This window comes from Eulemur rufifrons, chromosome 2 (assembly GCF_041146395.1).
Source record: "Eulemur rufifrons isolate Redbay chromosome 2, OSU_ERuf_1, whole genome shotgun sequence".
Taxonomy (NCBI): Eukaryota; Metazoa; Chordata; class Mammalia; order Primates; family Lemuridae; genus Eulemur; species Eulemur rufifrons.
The window spans coordinates 9,558,107-9,580,432 of NC_090984.1; the positions used below are offsets into that span (position 1 = coordinate 9,558,107).

General features: G+C 55.4%; 4 protein-coding genes across 7 annotated transcripts; 2 read left to right on the plus strand and 2 right to left on the minus strand.

Moving 5' to 3' along the window:
• Positions 1–2,530: 2,530 nt before the first annotated feature.
• Positions 2,531–13,698, plus strand: RTBDN (retbindin). Of its 3 annotated transcripts, none has more exons than XM_069495195.1 (6): positions 2,531–2,559; positions 7,062–7,258; positions 7,783–7,867; positions 7,960–8,070; positions 8,609–8,705; positions 13,663–13,698. In XM_069495195.1, exons 2-6 carry the CDS (start codon positions 7,090–7,092, stop codon positions 13,696–13,698), a joined length of 498 nt encoding a protein of 165 aa, XP_069351296.1. In that variant the 5' UTR covers positions 2,531–2,559; positions 7,062–7,089. The 3 variants fall into 3 exon arrangements, with proteins under 3 accessions (XP_069351296.1, XP_069351287.1, XP_069351280.1); XM_069495186.1 differs by lacking the exon at positions 13,663–13,698 and adding an exon at positions 9,126–9,353; XM_069495179.1 differs by lacking the exons at positions 2,531–2,559; positions 13,663–13,698 and adding an exon at positions 9,126–9,353 and having other exon boundaries at positions 7,090–7,258; positions 7,801–7,867.
• Positions 10,001–16,515, minus strand: RNASEH2A (ribonuclease H2 subunit A). Of its 2 annotated transcripts, XM_069495159.1 has the most exons (9): positions 16,459–16,515; positions 15,263–15,412; positions 14,997–15,068; positions 14,743–14,869; positions 14,553–14,640; positions 13,101–13,238; positions 12,902–12,989; positions 12,353–12,476; positions 12,089–12,269 (listed from the first exon to the last, which is right to left on the minus strand). In XM_069495159.1, the coding sequence occupies exons 2-9, from the start codon at positions 15,387–15,389 to the stop codon at positions 12,131–12,133; spliced, it is 903 nt and encodes a 300-aa protein (XP_069351260.1). In that variant the 5' UTR covers positions 15,390–15,412; positions 16,459–16,515; the 3' UTR covers positions 12,089–12,130. The 2 variants fall into 2 exon arrangements, with proteins under 2 accessions (XP_069351267.1, XP_069351260.1); XM_069495166.1 differs by lacking the exons at positions 12,089–12,269; positions 16,459–16,515 and adding an exon at positions 10,001–10,043 and having other exon boundaries at positions 15,263–15,424.
• Positions 16,450–17,938, minus strand: THSD8 (thrombospondin type 1 domain containing 8). The gene is made up of 2 exons (XM_069495206.1): positions 17,789–17,938; positions 16,450–16,664 (listed from the first exon to the last, which is right to left on the minus strand). The coding sequence occupies exons 1-2, from the start codon at positions 17,934–17,936 to the stop codon at positions 16,465–16,467; spliced, it is 348 nt and encodes a 115-aa protein (XP_069351307.1). The 5' UTR covers positions 17,937–17,938; the 3' UTR covers positions 16,450–16,464.
• A 229-nt stretch (positions 17,939–18,167) lies between these two features.
• PRDX2 (peroxiredoxin 2) lies at positions 18,168–20,960 on the plus strand. The gene is made up of 6 exons (XM_069495219.1): positions 18,168–18,230; positions 18,694–18,802; positions 18,900–19,053; positions 19,654–19,776; positions 19,879–20,009; positions 20,851–20,960. Exons 2-6 carry the CDS (start codon positions 18,703–18,705, stop codon positions 20,934–20,936), a joined length of 594 nt encoding a protein of 197 aa, XP_069351320.1. The 5' UTR covers positions 18,168–18,230; positions 18,694–18,702; the 3' UTR covers positions 20,937–20,960.
• The last annotated feature ends 1,366 nt before the right edge of the window (positions 20,961–22,326 follow it).

A 22,326-nucleotide genomic window follows, 5' to 3' on the forward strand; every position in this document is an offset into this window, starting at 1 on the left:
TTTAGAGGGAAAAGCAGACACTAAGCACAATTAATGTAGAAGTTAATGAGATCAACTTAGATGGTAATATGTGTTACGAATAAACTTAAACAGGGTGATGTGATGGACAGCGGCTGGGACAGGGAAACATGGTCAGAGAGGGATGCTCTGTGGAGGTGACGTTTAAGTTGGTTGGTGAAAGATAAGAGCCAGCCATGGGAGGGTCTACAGGAAGAGCATTCTATGTAGTGAGAGCCACAAAGACAAAGGTCTGGAGGCAGGAATGAGCTTAGCATGCTCAAGCACTCAAGGTTGAATGAATGAATGAATGACTCCTCTACACCCCAACAGATCTGCTCCACCCCCAGCCAGACTCACAGAGTCGGGGAGTGGTAGCTAGTTAGGCCAAACTGACAGGTGGTCAGGTGGCCTTTTTCATTAATGGCAACAATAATAACTGGTGGCTATTAACTTTACGTATACACATTTGAAGAAGGTCGTGTTCCATTTGTCAAGCACTCAGGACGTCATTACAGGGATCAGGAGTTAGAGGGTCTTGGCCCTTCTCTGAGGACAGCAATGAGGACAAAAGGCACCACCTTCCAGCCAGTTGTGTATCCACAGACTGAGGTTGGGTGGGGCTGCAGGTGGAAAGATTTATTTATTTATTTTTAATATTGAGACGGTGGGGGGGTCTCACTCTTGCTCAGGTTGGTCTTGAACTCCTGACCTCAAGTGATCCTCCTGCCTCGGCCTTCTAGAGTGCTAGGATTACAGGAGTGAGTCACAGCACTCGCCCAGGTGGAAAGATTTAGGAGAGAGTTTCAAAAGGTCTTTGGAAGGGACTCCAAACAGGGAGAAAGGAAGTATGTTCTAGATCCTTTCTAGGATCTCCAAAAGCCCTGGGTTCAGATCTCAATTTTGCCTTTTATGACCTTGGCAAATGCCCTTCCAATAGTCCCCGCGTCTCCTGGAGGATCCTGTGATATGATGCAGGTGCCCAGCACCTTAGCACGGTGCCTAGCATACAGTAAGCGCTCAATAAACGGTGCCTAGCATACAGTAAGTACTCAATAAATACTAAGTCATGGGAACAGGAATTATTATGGAAGGACATGCTGCAAAGGACAGATGCATGGGTGGGGCCAAAGGGCAGCCTTGCCGTCCCGAGCCATGGGTGACCGGAAATCCATGCCAGGTTTTCCCTCTGTCTTTGCAGGATCGCCGTGAATGAGCTGCAGCTTGGGCCAGCTAACCACACGCGGCGCGTCCGCAATGGCCCAAGAGAAATCAAGACCTGGATTTCCGGGCACAAAACCGGGGGGCCCTGGACTGGAGTAACTGAGCTTTCGAGGGTAAGTCCCTAGGGGACCTTTAAGCACCACCCAGAGAAGTCCTCGAACTTAGCGCCATCCGCTAGCGCCTCCAAACATTCTAGGGTAGAAGAAAGGGGCAAATTGGAGCGGCAGAAATTCGAATCCTTGGCGTCAGTGTAGACAGACGCCACTTTCAACCCCAGCTGCAGAGCCGCTCTGCGGAGATGCTCCTTCTCCCCGGGATTAATGGATGGCACTGCGGACAGGGCATTCGAACTCAGGATGCTGTCTGAATATACGATCCCAACCGCACACAGGGGATCCTCAGGCGCAAAACGGTGATGGGACAGTTCCCAAGGGGTCGCACCAGTGTGTGTGGGGGTATCCAGGCAGCGAAGTGGTTAACCCTGCCAGAAGGGAAGAGGTGGGGACAGGACTGAGGCTGGGGTCCCCAGCCAAGACCTCTTCTGGGTAAGTTGGGTGAGTGGAAGGCTCCTTGGTTGGGGGTGGGGCCTTCAGCCGGAGTCTGAAGTCCCGCGTGGCGCTAAGCCAATGCGAGTCGACGCTGGTTCGGAGGGCGGGGACACACCTCATGCAGGCCACGCCCCTTTCCCCCCTTTCCCCGGGGACCCGACGGCGCGGACCCTGTCTGGCTGCTGCAGGACTTGTTCTAGTTTTGCCAAAGAAGCTTCCTCCCTTTTCTCAGAACCCATTCTCCTAACCCAACCCTGGGAGGGGGAGAGAATCCGGGGAGAGGCCTAAGCTCCGAGATCAGGCCATGCGGACTCTATTTGAAAGCAAATTAGCTTTCCAACCTATGTCTGGCTCCAGCATTATCCAGACGCCTAGGAAGTCCTTCCTGCCGCCTGATCACCGTTTTTCCTGCTGCACAGACCAGTCACCTCTCCCCGCCGCCTCCCGCCGCCCCCGTCTCCAACCTCGGGAATGGTGGATTAGGGGACTCCAGAAATGCACGAGGCCCTAGGTGAGGGTTTGAATTCTCTTTTTTTCCCACGCTCCAGGCTGGGGTTAGCCTGAGTCTGGGAACACTCTTGGCTTTACCTAAACTCCAGATTACCAAGCCCAAGGCTGAGCTCCAAGGAAGCTCAGAAGGGCCAGACCCCAAGCAGGCCTTGGGGAGAGGCCTTCATCACTTTCTCCTCTGGGGTCAATTTGGGGACAACACCGAACCTCCATATTAACTCCTCAGAAGCGCAGCCAAAGATGCGAGTAGAGGACCCTTCTCAGCTTCAGAATCCTTCCCTCACCCCTGAGAGGTGGGAGCTCCTGATGCCTGGGTTTGTCCCCCCTTCCCCACACTTCACAACAGTCCTCAGTGTCCCACTCCGTGCAGTGGACCCACGTCTCCTGCGCCTGCGCAGCCTCGCGACCAGCATCTTCTAAGGCTGCAAGGAGCTAAAAATCGCTCCCACCCACCCACAAGCTGGGCTGGACTTGGGGATCGCGGCGGGGAAGGGGGGACCGTTGTAGTGGAGGGGGTAGAATGAAGAGTGAGGAGGCTGTCTAGGTGCCTGTCCAATTAGGGCAGTAAAAAGAATCCTGGTGGCCAGACAGGTGTATGGAGGGAGCGGGGCGTCCCATGCCTCGCCAAGGGGCTCCTGGGTGGTGAGGGGCGAGGCTGCCACATAAACATGTTTACTGCTGCAGCGGCAGCACTGGTGGCCCCGAGGGGCGCGAGCCCTGGGGCAATAACTTTGCTCTGCGCCCCCTTGCCCCCAGCTTGGCCAGGCGCCAGGACGATGACTTCGGCCTCAGCCCTCTCCCCCTGGGGCGGGCCAGGCGCCCCTCAGGCTACCCTCGAGGGGGAGCGCTGGGCTGCACCCCCTCCCTCCATCAGCTCCCAGGATCGCCGGGCGGCGCCTGAGGGGCGGGGTCCCCCGCGCGGCGGGACTCGCGGCCACCGCGTTCCTCGCGGGGAGAGTCCCGAGGCCGTGAGAGGGGCGCCCCGGCCGACCCCAGCGCAAGTTCTCCCGCCTCCTGCCCAGCCCCGCCCCAGGGCGCCGACTCCGTCCCCTCTACCCGGGGCCCGGCTGCAGCGTACCTGCAGCCTCCGGCGGCGGATCAGGCCCGAATCATCCATGGCGGCAGCGGCTGCGGCTTCGGCCCCGGGGAGGGAGGAGGGAGGCGGCGGCGGCAGCGGTGGCGGGAGGAGGGAGGATGGAGGGAGTGAGAAGCCGCGGGGACCGCGGCGGCGGCGGCGGCGGCGGCGGCTGGCTGGGGGGGGGGGGGGGGGGTGGCGGGGGCGGAGCGAAGTGGGGCGGGCCCGGCGCCGTCACTGCGTCTGGGCGCCCGAGCACGGCCTCGGCCACCGCTGCCCCCGCTGCGGGGGAGGGGGCGGGCGGGGGTGGAGCCTCCAGACGCCCCCGTGGGAGCCAAGCTACTGAGAGACCCCAATGAAGAGAGACATTCTCATGGGTAGACCCCCCAACTCCAGAAACACCCCAAGGGAGACATTCTACCTGAGATACATTCCCTATGCAGACATCCCCCCAGAGACCCCCCCCCAAGGAGACACATTCCCAGGGGGAGACAGTTTCAACAGCTCCAATCAAGAACCCCCACCCTGAAAATCATTCCTGAGAGAGATGATCTCTGGGAGGTGACAGTTATTCTCAAAAGCCCTCCCTCCATGGGAAGAGGCATTCTCGCAGAGAAAGATCCCATGGGTGACATTTCACATGGAGACCCCACGGAAGATACCCCCAATGAGAGACCCCTAAGAAACATATTCTCTGTGGGAAATTGTCCCCACCCACGAGACCTCCACATTGCAAGAGATACATTCTTACAGAGTGACATTTTCACTGAGGAGAGGCGCCCTCAGAAAAACATTTACATGAGTACACATGCATATTACACACACACACACACACACACACACCCTGCCCCCCGCAATCAGAGCCTCCTTAGGGAACCCTGCAGCCCCTCTAGCGACCCCTCCTTCACGGTCAGGATTAAGGAGCCAGGCCAGGCCGGCTGTATTTATAGGAGTGATTAGTTGGTAGTTAGAGAGGGGGGCAGCTGAAGCGATTTTCAGCGCCCCCCCCTTCCCGCCGCCCAGAGTTTACACAGGTAAGGCCAAACCGACCATGCTTCCCAGAGTTGGAGAGGAGAGTGTCCGAGCCCTCCCTACTCCAAGTCTTGGCACTAGGGGACAGAGCACAGAAGGACTTCCCAAGGGTCGCGGCCCTAAGGCCGTGGAGGGCGCGGTCACTGGGGGAGAGCGACCCCTGCTGGACGACGGGGACGGCAGAGACCGCTGGGTCTGGGTTTTCCCTGAAAGCTTGTCGCCCCATCTCTGCACCTTTGCGAGTCATCTCTGTCTATGTCTCTCTATACACGTTTGTCTGCATGTTTGTGTTGCCATCTCTCTCAGTGCGTTCCTCGAATTTCTTGTGGTCCGTGGTCAGACTCCGCTCGCATAGACCGGTCTCCCGTCGACTCCGCGGGAGCTCTCCGTGGTGCTGGTCTCGCGCTCTCCTGTCCACGGTGCTGAAATCAAAGCGCGGGGTTGGGGGCTGAGGTCAGGGGAAAACAAAGGGTGTGGAGGGTCTAGCGGGAGGCATAGCCCAGAGTTTAAACACATCTGACCCACAAACACCCTGGACCACCTCAAGATGCACCAGGGGAAGGCTAGGTCCAACAGGTTTTGTTTGTTTTCACCGCCAGGACATCACTGGGTGCTCACAGAGGGACCAGAGACAGCATCTACTGATTCATTCACTTACTCACCGCTTATTGAGGAACTGTGGTGTGCAGTGTAGTGTTTTGGGAATTTGTAGCACACCAGAGAAAGAGACAGACAAAAACCCTGCCTTACCCTGAGATGGAAGGGAGACAGATTTGTGGTGCTGGTCACTTCTCACCAAATCACATATGCACACTCTACAAGCACAGCCACATGCACACCCTGCAAACACATGAACACAGACACACAAACAAATACTCAGCAAACAGGCACACAATCACATATTCACACACATACTCCCCAAACACAGACCCACACATTCTGCAAATTCACACACATACAAACACATACTCAACACAGACTCACCCAAAAACCTATGTACACACTTGCAAGTACTCAGCAAACACAGACACACACAAACACATATATACATAAACTCATGCTCTACAAACATACAAGCTCATACTTAGGAAACACATACACACATTCATCAAATGTAAACACACACAAATACATACACTCAACAACCTAAGCACACCCACATAGTTCCAAAACCAAGGGATGCCTAGTTGCACATAAATTCTCACCCAACACACGTACATATTATTCTCTCAACACAACACATGGACTTATACACACATATCTACTGCAGGAATGTTTTTCTCATCTGATCCTCTCCCTAGAACGTCAGGTGTCTGAAGGCTGAGATTTCCATGTCTTGTTCACCACTGCATCCCCAGAACCTAACATACAGTAGGTGCTCAATAAATGTTTGTTGAATGAATGGACCAATTGAGGGAATGTTCACAAGGGATACACATTCACAGAAAATGCAGAAGGACACAGAAGTGTGCACATGCACACACACACTCTGGCACATGGCACCGCCCCTTGTTCACTCATGGTCAACACTCAAGGTCAACTATCTTTAATCACTGTCTTTGCCACTGCATTTTCTCAGGGGCACCTACCCAGATCGTACATGCCACCCCACATTTATTATGACTCTCAGTTTTACTCAATTGCACCCACGTAGTGTGGGACACATACAGTTCTCCTTATCCACATGTGAACACGCACACAAACACACACACCCAACCAAGAGCACGTGAACATACCCTCAAACAACACATACACATAGCCACAAAAACAAGACACACAGGTGCACCTAACACACACAGGCCACACAAACACACCCTCGTGTGTACATACACACACACACACACACACACACTCCCCACACATATAGACACAGAGCTTAAGCCACAAGCTCAACAAACATAAGAGCAAGCACATGGATATATACACAACAGCCTCACGTCCACCAGCCTTTGGTCAGCAGGAGTGTGGGCGGGACGGTAGGAAGTCCCGCCCCTACATCAAACCACGCCCCTTTCAGCTGCCACCGTATCCTGAACCTGATCCTGAAGAGTCTCTGCAGCCCCTAGACCCCAGTTCAGCTAACAGGTGAGGGGCGGGGACAGGTGGGAGGCGGATAGTTTTGTCTCCGCAGATCCCAAGCTTCCCCTGTCCTGGGGCTTTTGGACCCCAGCGACAGAACCTGAGTCCTGCCATACCAAGCTTGGTCCCACAGGCCCAGCACTGGGTGGCAGTCCCTAAGCCGATTGTGGGCAGAGAGAAGGTGACCGTGAGAAGGGCCAGCAGGGATCGTGAGGGAGGGAGGAGACTGGGCAGAAGAGAGGGAGGAATTACTGCACAGGAGAGGGGGATTGGAAAAGTCCGGGTGGTTCCCTTGGTTCCGAGGAAGGAAGTCCCTTGAAGACTAACAAGGTGGGAGATCCTGCTGGATGGGAGATGGGAGGGCCACCATGGTCTAAGCTAGGGGGGTGGCACCTGAGCCTGAAGGATGGAGGGACATGGGTCCGATGGGAGGAGGGCTCCTGGGTCAGAGGCAGGCCCTGGTGGCCCCCTGGGATTTGAAAGTCCTTGGCCATTGCTGCCCCACCCCTACTCTGCCTGGCACTGCTTCCTGGGGATGCATCAGGAAGGTGCCACCCTGGGCTCCCAGAAAGGGACAGCTGAACCTCACCACCACACTCCAGCTGGCTCTTATCTCAGGTGGACATGGCCTGCTGGGGCCACATTCAACCCAATGGCTTGGCCTTGGCCTTGCAACTGACCATGGCATGGATCCTACTGGAGGCCTGTGGAGGAAGCCAGCCACTCCAAGCTAGGTCCTGGGGACACCATGGGCTGGTGGATGATCTGGGCACAGCCCAGCTGCACCTGGCAGGTGAGCACCCCAGACCCTGTCTAATCCCCAAGACACAGGAACCCCCACCATAAAATGGCAATGCCAGAAATTCCTTATGAGAGGAGCTTAGTGTGGCCACCAAGGTAGGCATTCAGGGCTAGTGCTCAAGAATAATGGTTTACAGTCAGACTGCCTGGGTTCGAATCCCAACTCTGCCACTTCGTAGTTGTGTGACTCTGGGCAAGTCACTTAACCTCTCTGGGACTCACGTGGGCCACTAAAAAGGGGAGATATAACAGACATATCTCATAGAGGCGGGAAGATTAAGCATATGAACACTTACACCACTACCAGGCACATGACAAATAATAAGCTGATTATTATAAATGATTGTTATTACTTAAAGCTGTATTTGCATCTCAAGTGAATGTCTTTACTTAAATTTTATATTTGGGAGGATGGATGTAACCAGAATCTCCCTTGTTCAGGGGACCCCCAGGCCTCGGTTCCCAAACCGTACCTGAGTATCCAAGACTCCAGCTCACAGGAGTCCCCTTTGCCAGGATCTTGTTGTCCTTCAGAGATGGACAGGCCAAAGGCATCGGGCCCTGGGACCTTTCCAGAGCGCTGTGGGGCACCGAGCCCTGGGTGAGTACAGCACCACCCCCCCAGCGTTTTCTGGGTACTTTGCCCCAGTTATGGATCCTGATCCATCTGGCCCTGTCTCTCCCAATGTCCAGGTGTGAATCCTTCCTGGGACACCTCCAACTTGTCCTCCACAGTCGCTTCCGCCTGCTACTATTGGGGGTACGCCAGGCGCAGCCGCTGTGCACGGAGCTCTGCGAGGCCTGGTAGGAGAGGTGGGGAACGAGGGGGCGGGGCCTATTATTTGGGCGGGGCAGAGGGCGGTTTCGCTTGGCCTTCTGCGTGAAGGGGCGTGGCCTCCAATAGGGCCTCATCTAAGGGATAAGGCCTAGCATTTAGAGTCCAGGTAGAAAGGGGCAGGATCTGTTCAGGCCCCAGCTTTTAAGATCTCAGTATAGGGGTGTGGCCTTTCATGGTCCGGGTTTTTTAAGGGATGAGGTCTTTTCATTGAAAAAGAGAAGCCAAAAGGGCGGGAAAATGTAAGGGGCTGGCCTGGAACAGATGGTCTGAGGTCTGCAGGGGTGAGACCAGTTGTGACGACACCACCCAGAGTATAGCTGGAAAGATCTGATGGCATATGGGGTGGGTGAAATCTGGAGGGATGGGGTTTGTAGGGGAGTGGTCCTAAGAGGCAGGATCTGGACTCTAGGGGAGGGCTTATATGGCACCGAGCCTTGTAGAGCCAGAGTTCCACTAGAGCGCGGCTGCAGAGCCTTTACTCACCTCTCCACACACCCTCCCCAGGTTTGCCGCCTGCGAAAATGATGTCACCTGCGGCTCGACTTGGCTCCCACTCCCAGAAAAAAGAAGCTGTGAACCCAGCTGCCGTACCTATGGGCAGGTGAGTGTGGGGTAAAGGGCGAGAGAGTCCGGACTGGCTCTCCCAAGGTCCCTGCTCTCACTTTTTCCCCTTCCGCAGTCCAACCTCCATACCAAGATATGCCCATGTGGCCTCGCAAAGGCCCACTGAGCCCAGATTTGCCCTTCTCTGCTCTGGGCCCGTCCACAGTTCACCCTGGAGGACCCAAGGGCCCAGTTATCTTCTTCAAGGCCCCAGCCTTGATCAGGCCTTCCCCCGCACGCACCGTCCCCCTCTCCCGTTTAGCCACCCGGGATCAAGAACAGGCGCCCTCCCCAAGGCCATGTTCCCAACCTCAGAGGAACTCTCAGACCCTCCCTTCCGGAGGCCACGCCCCCGTCCAGAAGGCCCGTCCCCAGTGTATCTGCGCAGGCCCCACTCCTAACCCCACCCCTTTCCTAGACCTTCACTGACGGTGTGGACCTTTGTCGCTCGGTTCTGGGCCATACCCTGCCAGTGGCCGCTCCTGGCACCCGTCACTGCCTCAACATTTCCACCTCGGCCCTGGCGCGTCCCAGACCCCAACAGCGGGCCCGGGAAACTACCTCCTGGCGCTCCCGTCGCTCTCCCACTTGGATCCTGGACGCAGCGGGCAGCGGGAGCGGCAGTGGAAGCGGCAGCGGCCCCTAGCGGACGTCTGTGGGAGACGCAGCCCTTGCCTGGCCCCGCCCCTCTCCCTCTCCGCTTCCTAGTTTCCAGAGTCCTGTCCCTTCTCCCTGGGGCTCCACACACTCTCCCCTCTGGGGTTACCAGAGATACGATCCAACTTCCGCTCATTTTTCCCTCTCTCCCCTGAATAAAGTCGCCGGCTAAGAGCACGTGATGTCGCTACTTCCTGGGGAAATGGGTGAGAAGGAAAATTGCAAGAAAAGTGACAGGTGTCTCACTTCTAATCCTCAGGTCTTAGGGTTAGCGACTGATTCATACTAGAGTGTACATGACGGATGGCCCATACCACACTGGAGCATTCATCATAACTCAGATTACCCAAGTGTCAGAAGTCGGGGGGGCGGGGTCAGAAGAGGGGCTGGTGAGGGTATGGGGTTTGTCCTCCTACTGTGTGCCACCAGGCCTGCCAAGAAGCTGCCTGACTTGTATAGACCTCAAGACACACTTATGGCTTTCCCTTCTGAGTAAGCAGGCCCAAAGACGTCCGACATAAGGTACCCACTTCCTCCCTTCCTCGCTCTCTTCCTCTTCTCCCATATCCCACTCCAAGACCTAACGCAAAGAACTGGACTCAGATTCAGGACTTGTTAAGCACACAGCTCTTTATCCTTCTTCTCTCTACAGGGCCCAGGAGAGTCTCAGTTTCCCCACCTGTAAAAGAGAACCAATGTCCTTTTCAGTTCTGTTCAATAGAGCAGGGTTAATGGATACCTCCTGTGCCTGTGTCTCAGGCACAACATGGAGATAAACAGATCAGGCCCATCCCCTGTCCTCAGGGAAGATGGAGCTGCATAAGAAGTGCTGCACTGGGGGAGTCAGTCTTCTCTCAGCTGCCAGAGAAAAACCCAGTTCAAAGTGCCTTTACCCAGAACAGTGACCAAGCTTCAGGAATGGGTGTATCTAGGTGCTTACATGATGTTAGAAATCTATCTGCATTTTTCTATTGCTATTCTCTGGGACAGCATCTCCCCACAGTAGCAAAGATAGACTAGTAAATCCATGATTCCAGTAGTTAAAATGTGCCTATTTACCCAAAAAGGCAGCAAAGGTTCCAGGTTGGCTTGGTGGGATTCCCTCACCCCCACCCCAGGAAAGTTAGGTGTTGGGACCAGCAGAGGTAGGAGTACCAGGAAGGGAATCAAAGATAAACAGAGATGTGGCCTGGCGAGGTGGCTCATGCTTGTAATCCTGGCACTCTGGGAGACTGAGTCTCATTCTGTTTCCCTGGATAGAGTGCAGTGGCGTCATCATAGCCCACTGCAACCTCAAACTCCTGGGCTCAAGTGATCCCCCTGCTTCAGCCTCCGGAATAGCCAGGCCTACAAGGCACGTGCCACAACTGGCTAATTTTTCTATTTTTATTAGAAACACGGTCTCACTCTTGCTCAGGCTGGTCTCAAACTCCTGAGCTCAAGCAATCCTCCCGCCTTGGCCTCCCAGAATGCCAGGATTACAGATGTGAGCCACCGCACCCAGCTAGCACTAGTTGTTACCTTGAACTTCAACTAGGGCTATTGGCCAGAATGGCTAATGTGGCCACTCCTTGGCCTGGGCTTCCTAACAATATAGCAGCTGGCTTGTAAAGGAAGTGTCCTAAGAGAGCAAGCCAGGTTTAAGTTCTTTCACCTTTGATGACTTAACCTTGGAAGTCACAGTGTCACATCTCTGCTTTCTATGCACTACAATGAGTCACCAAATCCAGCTCATATTCAAGGGGAGGCATTGTAGACTCCTCTTCATAGGAGGGATGTCAAATAAAATGCTTAGAAAGCATGGCACACAATTAACACTGTGGATGATGTTATGTTCTGTATTATTGATGTTATAGACTGTGTTATTGTGACAAGGAGAAGCAGTCAAGAAAGAAAAGTGAGGCAAGTATTTGAAGGATCTCCAGGCAGATGATCAAGTTGTGGAAAAGGAGAGCTTTCATGTTCGGGGAACTCCGAGCTGCCCAGAAAGCCTGGGGTGGAGCTTGGGAAAATGGGGTCTGATCATGGAAGACCTTGGACGCCAGGTGAAGACACCTGAACTTGGGGATAAGGAGTGTGAGAGCCAAGGAGGGGTTTAAGCAGAGAAAGATCCATCCCACTGACACTCTTGCCTGCCTCTTGGAGACGGGACTCGGAAAGTAAGATTGGAGGTGAGGTGCTCCCGGGAGACAGGAACCAGCAGGTGGGCAGAGAGGAATGAATTAGAGGCATTTGGAGGAATCGCCCCTCTCGGGGCTGTTCTGAGAGCAGAAGTGAACGTTTGAAACCCTCAATGAGGAGAAAAGGAGTCTCCCTCTGTTCCCCAGGCTGGAGTGCAGCAATGCGATCATGGCTCACTGCAGCCTTAACCCCTGGGCTCAAGCAATCCTCCTACCTCAGCCTCTGAAGCAGCTGGGACTACACTCTTGTGCCACCATGCCTGGCTAATGTTTAAAAATTTTTTGTAGAGGACAGGGTGGGGGTCTCAGTATGTTGCCCAGCTGGTCTTGAACTCCTGGCCTCAACTGATCCTCCCGTCTCTCTAATGTGTCATATATATATGTCACATATTTTGAAAATCAAACCAAATCAAATCACTTAACCAATGCCCACTCTGTTTAGGTTCCAAAAGGCAGTAACTGGGTCCAGGTGCAAAGCTCATTCCCACCCCACCTCTGCCACAAAGTACAGCCTCTATTTTTGGTTCTCCTTGAACACCTTTAATCACCCGCAGGGGTGGCAGGTAGAGGGGGTACAGGCTGGCTCCTAGAGGGTGGTGGCTGGCTCCAGGCCACGCTCCAGAAAGTATCGGTGGGGGGCACGGGGGCAGGTTTGGGGGCCTTCGCTGAGGAAGTAGGAAGTGATCCTCCCAGCGCCCTCCTGATCCCCTGCTGAGGAGTCCTCCCTGTGAGAGAGAGCTGGTGACACCGACCACTTCCAGGGTGAGCGGCCCTCCCTCCCTCCACACGGCACTCTCAGGACACCTACCACATAACACCTTCTGCCTCCTTCTCCAGGATGGCCTGGGCCGTGCGCCAGCTGAACCGGACAAACTGCGGGAAGCCGAAGACAGGTTCCACGTGTTTCCTCAACCACGCTTTTGTCTTGGGATCTGGGGTGGGATGAGCAATGGTGACAGCCCCTGAGCCCCAAAACGCCCAAGCTCCTCACCACAGTTGTCTACGAGCTTCTCCTCAGTACTCGAGACACCTCCCACTGTCTGAGGCACCTTCCTGCCCCAGGACCTTTGCACAGGCAGGTCATGGCCACTCTTCACCTGGCCCAGAGTTCCTCAAGGTGCAGTTTGGAGAGATTGCCTCTGAGCTGAGGCCACCAGACATGAGTGAGTGCCTTTCATTCCTGCCCCCTTCCCCTTTACAAATGGACAGATGCCCACCTTGGCTTTCAGTCCCTCACTGTGACCAGAACAAGTTAGAAAACCTCAGAAGTAAGCTTAGCACTGGCCACGTCAATGTTATTACCATGATCTCTGTCTCAGGGCAGTTCCAGAGGCGGGCGGGACTGCCCGCTGCTCACCGTTGGGGTAGCCTGAGCCATAATCTGCATCAAAGTCCTGCAGTGTTTCCACAAACTGCCAGTTCCTCACAGCCTGGTCTCGGGCCACCTGTGGGCAGGATGGGCACTTGGAGTCTCCCTCCCCCGTGGCAGCCATGTCTGTCCCCTGCCCAGGGGGATGCAGGGAGCTGGCTATAGTCAGGGGGAGGAGGGGGCCGACCTTGGCACAGATGCTGGCAGCACTGACCACAGGGTAGAGGGCATCTGCTTTGGCCTTGACTGTCACCTTGATTCCAGGAAAGCATTGCTGAAGCCGCTGCTGGTATGTTTCTGGCATCCCCACGGTGTCCACAAACACCTGCCACAGGGACAAATATATTCATTCAACAAACATCTAGAAAACAACTGTGCCAATGATCCGGCCTCAAAGGCTTGGCACTTGCTACCTGGAATGCTCTTCTCACAGCTTGTGCCCAGGCTAGATCCTTCTATCAGAGGTCTCAGCTCAAAGCGTCACCTCCCACAGAGGCTTTCCCTGGTCATGCTGCATCCATTCTACACTTATTGAGCACCTCCTGCACGTCAGATGTCATTCTAGGTGCTGAGGACAAGACAGCAAACACACTAGACAAAAATGCCTGCCTTTGTGGCTGGAGTAGAAACCTTGGTGAGGTCACAGCCAAGAAAAAGGATAAGAAAGCAAGAATCGGGTGGAATTGGGAGGGATTCTAATTTTATTTCATTTTATTTATTAAGAGACAGGGTCTCTGTCTGTCACCCAGGCTGGAGTGCAGTGGTGCGATCACAGTTCAGTATAATCTCAAACTCCTGGGCTCAAGTCATCCTCCCGCCTCAGCCTCCTGAGTAGCTGGGACTACAGGTGTGAGCCACAGTGCCTGGCTACTTAGGAACTGCTGGGGACAAGTGGTGTCTTTACAACAGTTACTGTTTTCAGAAATCACCTTTTCATTTACCAGCAGGGTGGAGGCCCTGTCTGCTCCAGTTATTATGTCGCCAACTCTGCATTCCAAGCCTGGGCCTCAGCCACCTCCTCAACAAGGCATCCCCTGCAGCAATCTTATCTCAAGTTTATGTCCACCCTCTTCTCTCAATACATCCTGTTCTTCGCCTCTGAGCACTGGATGCAACACCGATTTATGTTTTCCTCTGGTAATTTAATCTCATTCTCACCCATTTGACTATGAATCTTCCTGATTTAATTTCCACTGTGAAAATCTGCCTTGAGTGGAAAACTAAATGTCAAGATTTACATTTCAAAAAGACGACTGTCTGCTGCTGAGTGGGGAGCAGATTGAGAGGAGGGGACTGGCGGTGGGGGACAAGACAGGAAGCTGAGCAGGCATCCAGGGAGGGGCAGGCGGGGTGCCCTGGACTAGGACAGAGGCTGTGGTCAGGTGGACAGATGAGATATTTGTTCAGGACACTGAGCCTTTAGGATAAGGGCAGAGATTAGATGGAGATGGGGCTGGGGGCTCTACCATAGTCCTGGGTGGGCCTCATATTCAGGACAGGAACAGGACTAGGAAATCAACAGCAGCAATGAATATCCCTGAGGCACTCCAGAGGTATCTGAGTCCAAATCTGCTCACTACATTTTTTGGACATTTTATCCTGAGATGATCAAATGGGGGCAACCCAACAGTTAGCTCACCTGGGAGATTTTCACGCCCTGGTCCAACGCATACTGTATCAGCCCCGTGGCTGTATCATGGGACAGAGAGTTCAGGTTGTATTTGACCCTGCGGTGGGGAACAGAGCCCAGTTAATCCCATGCTAGGCACAGAGCCTAGACCAGGCCATGCTGGTTTCCCCTCTCCCCAGCCCCTCCAGGGACCCCTCACCGCCCAAGCATGCTGGTAGAGATGAGGTTTGGAGACAGCACATCCAGTGCCCAGCCCACAAAGTCCCCGTCCTCCTCCATTTTCGCAAAAAGCCTGTCCCGCTCGCTCTCCGACAGGGTCTTTGAGTCTGGGAGGAGGGTTGGGAGAGAAGGGGTGCAGCTAGTTCTCCCAACTCCTGCCCTTCGCCCTCCAGTTCTCACCCGCCCATGCACATGCCCAGGAACCCCTTCCCCAGACGTACATCCAGTGCTCACCTGCCACTTTCAGGGCCTCCAGATCTGCCAGGCGGGACAGGGGGCAGTAACAGATGGCGTAGACCATTGGGCCTGGAAAGGAGGGGAGTCAAATTTCCGGGGATGGGGATTTAACCAGTAAGCTCATAAAAGGGGCCATCCCTGATGCCATGGCCATCACCACTAACATCCGCCTCCCCGGGTCAGGTGCAATCCTGCCTCTCGCACCAGTGCAACTTGCACCCCCTCTTACCACGCCCCACCCCCTCCCCGGCCCGGGGGCGCACCCAGCACCGGGCCCCGGCCCGCTTCATCGACGCCCACGACGCAAGGCTCCTTGCGGCACACCGCAGGCACAGGCGAGCTCAGGCGACACCGGCCTGTATTGTCTCTCTCCAGCTCGCCAAGATCCATGCCACCTCCGCCGCCGCCACCAGCTGCAGGAACAAGGGCCGCTGGATCAGGCGCCGGGGCGCGTTTTCCGCGGGCCCCGCAGCGGCGCCCGATCTCAACCAATCAGCGGGCAGGATACGCCCCCGGCGATTCCCACCGCCCTTGTCGTTTGCGCGCGGGCGCCGGCGCTGGCTACCGCGCGGCCTCTTGGGACTTGTAGTCTGCAAGGGCTGACTCTGCAAAACCAGGTGGGTGGGATCGCTCTGCAAGCTCCACCCCAGGGTCTCTAGGGCCCCGCTCACTAAGGCTGGTGGGACGAGAGGGAATTAAACGGGAAAGTGAGGCTTAGCCTCAAAGATCCAGGTCTAGGGGGAGCCTAGAAGGTCAAATATCACTGCACTCCCAGAACACTGGTCTCCGCATCACTGGGTCCCCGTTCGCCACCTGGATTTCGGGCCCTTTACTCGCGGTCCCTGCCCCTCCACACATTCCAAGCCCCCTGGTCTAGGTATCCCCGCTTCCACTGGGCTCAGGCCCCTAACTCCCTCCCTGGTCGCTCCCTCGGACCCCCCAACCTCACCAGGATCACTGCTTCCTACCCTCTCTTTCGTTCGGGCCAAGCCTCCCCCACCCCCAAAGGTCTTCACCCACCACGCAGCTCATTCCTGTCATCTAGGTTTCATGTCCCCATCCGCACCTGTTCTCCCACTGTCCCCTATCTTCCTGATGCTCACGCCACTGAGGCCCTTCCACTACTCTGACCGCCCCTCTCCTATTCCCTGGATTCATAGGGGCTCAAGTTTTTTGTCTTTGGGTTCTAGCCCCTCACCAGACTCATGCCCCCTTCCTCAGGGTTCCAGTTCATCTATCTCCCCTTCTTCCTCCCTCCTCCCTTCTTTTCTTCCTTTATCCCCAGATATCAGAGGGGCTCACGACTCCTGACTCAGTTTTCCCCCCAACACCAGCTTCAAGTCCTAGACTTAGAGCCCCAGTTCTCCCTTTCCCATACTCACCTCATACCCACCCCCACCCCTTGGCCCCCAGACGTGCCAGCCTGTCCCTGCCCCGCCTACTCTGCACCCTCTCTCACCTGGGCTCAGGGCCTCCAGTCGCAGTCGATTGGCTTGCAGGATGGACAATCTCGTTGCCGACAGGGGCGTATCTGGACCAGGTTCTCGTGGTCCATGAACACCGGACCCGGCGCTGTGCCCAGCACCTCGCGGCTGCGCTCCTGCTTGCCCAGGTGGCAGAGACAGCGCCACTTGCCCCACGGGCCAAGGATGGAGTCCTCCACTTCTAGAAATAGAGCGCTTAGATGAAGAGCCACGTGGAGAGGACCCTACCTCCCATCCCTTCCTGTAAGGGAGGGAAAAAGACAAAATTCCTAACAAATAACTGCAACTCATATTGGCTGAACTTTGCCTCTGTGCCAAGCACACAGCCATAAATTATCCCATTTAATCTTTCCCTTAGTCTCAGGTGGGGAAACAGATCTAGAGAAAGCAAGCCACCCTTCCACGATCACACATCTGCTGCGTGGCCCAGAGGGACTGCAAACTGACACTTCTAATCTATGCCAGCCTGCCCAGTTGGGAGTCGGGTACAACCCCCTCGGTGCCCGCCATCCGAAGTAGTCTCCTGTCTTCAGGGGCGTGGTCATGGACCTATCCAGCCGGCACAGTGCCATCTGAGCAGCAGGGCTGTCAGGTGGTAAATTAAACGACATCATTAACATAATGAAGGTACTTAAATCCCCTGGCACTGTGCTAGCGTGTAGAACAAAAGCAATTATTGGGATCACTTTTAAAGCAGCTACAACTTATTGAGCGCTTATTGGAGGCCCTTTCCAGCGCCTGTTAAATCTTTCCTATTTTCCTATGGGACAAGTCTTATCCTAACTCCGTGGTCCTCATAAACCCCTGACACCTCACACCCTCCTTCCTCAGGTGTCCGCCACACCTCACTGGTTTTATTCCATTCCTCCGTCAAGCCTTTTCGTCTTGGCACTTGCTGTTCCCTCTCCCTGGGACACTGTTTCCCCAGATCTTTTCATTTGGGCATTTTGGTTGTCATTCCTGCTGCACCGGTTACCTATCTTCTTCGGCCTGGCCCTCCCACTTTGCAAGCTCACCGGTCCCCTTCTTGCACCTGTCCATGAGTTTATGGATGTGTCCCCTTCGGTGTTTATTGCCTGCCCACGCCACCTCTTCCCCTGTGAGCAGCTTGAAGGCAGAGTCTTTTTCAGTTTATAGATGAGTAATAAATTGAGCCTAAGAGAAAAGTAACCAGCCCAAGGAGATGCCACCCAGTGCGGAGTTGGGCGGAGATTTGAAGTCCCCCTAGAAGAGGTTGTTTCCAGCCTGCTGGCGAAGTACGGCACCGAGGCACCTTCCAGCACCATCCCCGCCATTTGCGGTTACCCTTTTGATGCTGCTGCCCCAGCTGCTCCCAGGTGTCACCTTCGCTCCGCTGGCCGAAGTACTGGTAGTCCGTGGAGACCTGGGCAGGGGTCGCCAGCAGCAGGAGCACCAGAGGCAGCAGCAGCCCCGCCGCCTGGCTCCGGGCCATGCCCGACTCCAACCGCCCGCAACGCGCTCCAGGGCAAAGTCGCGCGAGGAGTCTGTGGCGCCCGCGCAACCCAACCTCCCCGGGCCGGTGCAGTGGTCGCGGCCCGCAGCTGTGCGTCTCCCCCCGCCGCCCGCAGACTCATGGACCCGGCCGCTCCGCTTCCCCTCCCCCCCGCGCCCTACGCGTCTTGGTTCCGGCCGCGCATAAAAGCCTGGGCGGCCCAGTGCGCATTTGGCGCTGAGAACGCAGGTCCACGCGTCTGCTCGTCCGTGCGTCAGGCCTCTACCCACGCAGGTATGGATACCCCCAGTGCACTTGGCTGGGGGGACCTCCCTTCGAGCAGTTCCAGCCCTATCCTGACCTAATCGCTGGCTGCCTTTGTTTTCCATCCGCCGTAGTGGCCTCCTTTGTCCTTGAGGGGGAAACCGAGGCCAGCGCCTTGGCGCACAGGCCGGATCGCCGGGCTCCCAGCCCCCTGCTCCCGGGGGCCCTCGCTCTCCTTCTGGACTGGGGGCTTGCGCCACCACGCTCCAGCTGACTTACTAATGGGATGCTGGTGGCAGAGGCTGGGTCACTTGTGCTCTGTGCAGGAGGGCGGGTCTCGCGGGCCGCGCAGACCTGATACCGCGGAGGGTGAGGGGTTAGTGTTGTCGCCTCCGCCATTCTGACTCAGTAACCAGGCCCACTACGCAGCGTGACCTTGGGAAGGGAGAACAAAAGGTCTTTTCTCCGCTCACTGACCGGGCGGGGGTCTCAGCTTTCAGTTATGATCTGCAAAGTGCAAATCGGCAAGCCCGCCCCTGACTTTAAAGCCACCGCCGTGGTGGATGGCGCCTTTAAGGAGGTGAAGCTTTCGGACTATAAAGGTGAGGGCTGCCTGGAGGGGATCCAGGTGAGGGCGGGGCCCACGCGTAAGAGGGGCTGCCTGGGTCCTACGTACTACTCCATTCCCCTCCTTCCCAGGGAAGTACGTGGTCCTCTTTTTCTACCCGCTGGACTTCACTTTTGTGTGCCCCACGGAGATCATCGCTTTCAGCGATCACGCTGAGGACTTCCACAAGCTGGGCTGCGAAGTGCTGGGGGTCTCTGTGGACTCTCAGTTCACCCACCTGGCTTGGTATGACGAGGGACCAAGGAGGGAGGGAAGTAGGGAAGGAGCAGCTAAGTCCTCACCATAGGGTCTGAGCTGTGTGGCATCAGTGGCCAGCCACTGCTCCACCTCTGGGCCTCCCTCCCTCATCTTGAAAATAATAGAAATATTGACACCCAAGTCCCAACGATAATGACAGTAATTAGCATTTGGTTAACTATGTTGCTTGACGCGTAGAGTTGCAATTGCTATATCTTACTTAGTTCTCAGGAGGGAGGCTGTGTCACCCTATTTCACACAGGCAGAAACTCTAGTTGGTGGTCATGAAGGGTTGGGCCCCAGGATGCAGCTAGAGGAGGATGGGGACTCTAACGCAGCCTCCTTCCGAGTGATGCTGGTGGTCACCAGCACATGTGAAGCCACTTAGCTGGAGCATTAGCTCTCAAGATTAGCCTTCCCAGCTGTGGGGAAACAGCCCTTGCACTCACTCCAGGGTGGGGCTCCCAGAGCTCTACTAGAAAGCACCTATCTCTTGCCTCCAGTCCTTATCATACTCAGGCCTGCAGGGGGAAAACCCTGCTGTGCCAGGCATCTCTGAAGTCTCAACCCAGTCTCCCCCACCACCAGGATCAACACCCCCCGGAAGGAGGGAGGCCTGGGCCCCCTGAACATCCCCCTGCTTGCTGATGTGTCTAGAAGCTTGTCTCACGACTATGGCGTGCTGAAAGACGATGAAGGCATTGCCTACAGGTACTGTGGGCCCCCCCCCACCCCAGCCCTGTGGCTGGCAGCGGGTGGTTGGTGGTCCCTTCCCTGGCTCCCAGCTCCTCATGCGAACACTGATGTCTTCAGGGGCCTCTTTATTATCGACGGCAAGGGTGTCCTTCGCCAGATCACAATTAACGATCTGCCTGTGGGGCGCTCTGTGGACGAGGCTCTGCGGCTGGTCCAGGCCTTCCAATACACCGACGAGCACGGGGAAGGTGAGCAGATACACACGTTCATGAGGGTTCACACAGATACACACTCAGCCCCTCTGTTGCTTATGGGGACATTCACTGCCTGCCCTACTACCTGGGATGGATGTTAGGGCCCCAAGGAACTCAGCTCAGAGCCTTGTCTGCAGGAAGTTTCTGGTCTGGTGGAGGAAATACACCAACGCAAGGGTTGGGGAGCTGGGAGGTAACAAGAGATCCATAGAAGGTATCTGAGATGTCATGTCCCAAGTCAGGCTTGAATAATAATAGTCGTATCAGGATATGTTCTCATGTGGGGGAGAGGGCCTAACCATGCTCTCAAAGTCCAGCAGGGCTGGGGTTGAGGGAGAAAGGTAGGATTAAAGGATCCAAACACAAATTGAAGGATGGTGGAGCACAGTGGCTCAAACCTGTAGTCTCAGCACTTTGGGAGGCCAAGGTGGGAGGATCATTTGAGGCCAGGAGTTCAAGTCCAGACTGGACAATATAGGGAGACCCTATTTCTACAAAAAATAACAAAAATTAGCTGGGCATGGTGGCGTGAACCTGTAGTCCCAGCTACTCAGGAGGCTGAGGCAGGAGGATGGCTTGAGCCCAGGACCTTGAGGTTGCAGTGAGCTATGATGACACCACTGCACAGTAGCCCAGGCAAAAAAGAGAGATCCTGTCTCAAAAAAAAAGGGAGTGGGGGGCGGGGAGGAATACTACAGTTAAGCTTAGAAGTTTCTCTCAATATGCAAATTCTTGGGCCTGGACCACTTGCTCCCAGCTTTCTCTTCTGCAACTCAGGCTCCTGTGTTCCCTCTGTTCATCCCCTCACCTTGACTTTGGGGCTGTCTTCCCACAGTCTGTCCCGCTGGCTGGAAGCCTGGCAGCGACACAATCAAGCCCAACGTGGATGACAGCAAGGAGTACTTCTCCAAACACAACTAGGCTGGTAGATGGATAGTGACCTTGTGCTGTTGGCCCCCACGTGTGCCCCCACCTGGGTGCCCTGTGATGACCCAGGAAAGGCTAAACCTGCCCCTCCAAACTCCACAATCCCTGGAGGGCTAGGCCAAGGTCTTCTCATGCCCCTACGTGGCACCTGGTGAATAGTGACTCCACCCATCCTGGCACAGACCTAGAGGTAACCAATAAAGTATTAAGGACAGATGTTAGTCTGTGTCTGCGTGCTCTGTTCTGGCAACCTCCCCTGCTCCCAGCTCTGACCTGGGAAACTGACCCTGTAGTTACATATCTTCGCCACAAGGTGGTGGCCTTGCCCCATGCTCCCTGATTACTCTTCTCATGCCTGAGCGAGGTTTCCAAGGAAGGCGTGCTGTTTGCTCCTTGCAGAGAGCAAGTCCCAGGATGTCCTACATCTTGCCATCAGCCAGCCTGGGTTCAAATGCCATTTAAGAGCTGTGATCATCCATGGATCTCTGCAACGGTAAAATGGGAATGGACTACAAAGCCCAGATCACCACGCAAGTTAAAGGAGATAAAGTGTGTGAGGTTCAGGGCTCAGCCCCTATGTAGGGCCCCAGTTACTAGGATGGCTCCCTGGGGCTGGAAGGAAGCCAGCTGAGTCCAGTGTTACAGGGAAGAGGATGGATACCCAGCCCTAAGAGCAGGACCAAGACTGTGTCTGAGCTATGTGCATAGTCCTGTTGTGAGCACTGCCCCACCCCAGGCTGGAAGGGCCACCTGTCTGCCCCTGGGGTGGAAGGGTGAGGGTTGGGCTAGGAGGCAGGTGTCCAGAGCATGGTAGGGTTCCCAGGGGTGCAGTTTGATACTGTATCTGTCCAGGCAGGTGGCTTTGCCACTCTGAATCCTATTTCCTTCCCCAGACAGGGCTCCTATGCTCATTTAATCCACAGACCCCCTATTAATCCTCCTACCCCGCCTAATACCCCCAACCTCACTCACCTCCCTTGGAATTTAATGTGTAATATTCCTCCCCGAGGCCCCTGCGTGGTCTCTGGTGACCTCATCGACTCTGTTGTGGTTCAGTCCGTTTCCAGGCACACTGGCTTCTTGCTGCTTTTTCCCAGGTAGATCTTGTTCTGGCCACAGGAACTCTGCATGTGCCGTTCCCTCCGGCCAGAACGAGGTTACCAGGATTTTCTTAGGGCCCCGCTCCTTCAAGTCTGTTGAAAACTAAGTGGCCTCCATTGCAGATGTACACCCCCACTCCATTCTGCAAGGCAGCCTGCCCCCTTGCCCCATCACTACCACCTCCACTTGTTTTTTCTCTCGCTGGCACTTGCTGGCACTTATCACCACCACCTCCGGAGAATCACGTTTGTTGTTTAATGTCTGTCTGAGCTGGTCCAGGCTG

Excerpts from the sequence above, each read along its gene's own strand:
- PRDX2 (XM_069495219.1), top strand. The coding sequence starts at position 18,703 with ATGATCTGCAAAGTGCAAATCGGCAAGCCCGCCCCTGACTTTAAAGCC. Across the intron at positions 19,777-19,878 it reads GATGAAGGCATTGCCTACAG|GGGCCTCTTTATTATCGACG; the intron begins GTACTGTGGGCC and ends TGATGTCTTCAG. Across the intron at positions 20,010-20,850 it reads CACCGACGAGCACGGGGAAG|TCTGTCCCGCTGGCTGGAAG; the intron begins GTGAGCAGATAC and ends GTCTTCCCACAG.
- RNASEH2A (XM_069495159.1), bottom strand. The coding sequence starts at position 15,389 with ATGGATCTTGGCGAGCTGGAGAGAGACAATACAGGCCGGTGTCGCCTG. Across the intron at positions 15,069-15,262 it reads GGGCCGGGGCCCGGTGCTGG|GCCCAATGGTCTACGCCATC; the intron begins GTGCGCCCCCGG and ends CCTCCTTTCCAG. Across the intron at positions 12,270-12,352 it reads GAGGCAGAAGGTGTTATGTG|GGAGGACTCCTCAGCAGGGG; the intron begins GTAGGTGTCCTG and ends TCTCTCTCACAG.
- RTBDN (XM_069495186.1), top strand. The coding sequence starts at position 7,090 with ATGGCCTGCTGGGGCCACATTCAACCCAATGGCTTGGCCTTGGCCTTG. Across the intron at positions 8,071-8,608 it reads ACGGAGCTCTGCGAGGCCTG|GTTTGCCGCCTGCGAAAATG; the intron begins GTAGGAGAGGTG and ends CACCCTCCCCAG. Across the intron at positions 8,706-9,125 it reads GCTGCCGTACCTATGGGCAG|ACCTTCACTGACGGTGTGGA; the intron begins GTGAGTGTGGGG and ends CCCCTTTCCTAG.
- THSD8 (XM_069495206.1), bottom strand. The coding sequence starts at position 17,936 with ATGGCCCGGAGCCAGGCGGCGGGGCTGCTGCTGCCTCTGGTGCTCCTG. Across the intron at positions 16,665-17,788 it reads GGGGCAGCAGCATCAAAAGG|AAGTGGAGGACTCCATCCTT; the intron begins GTAACCGCAAAT and ends CTCTATTTCTAG.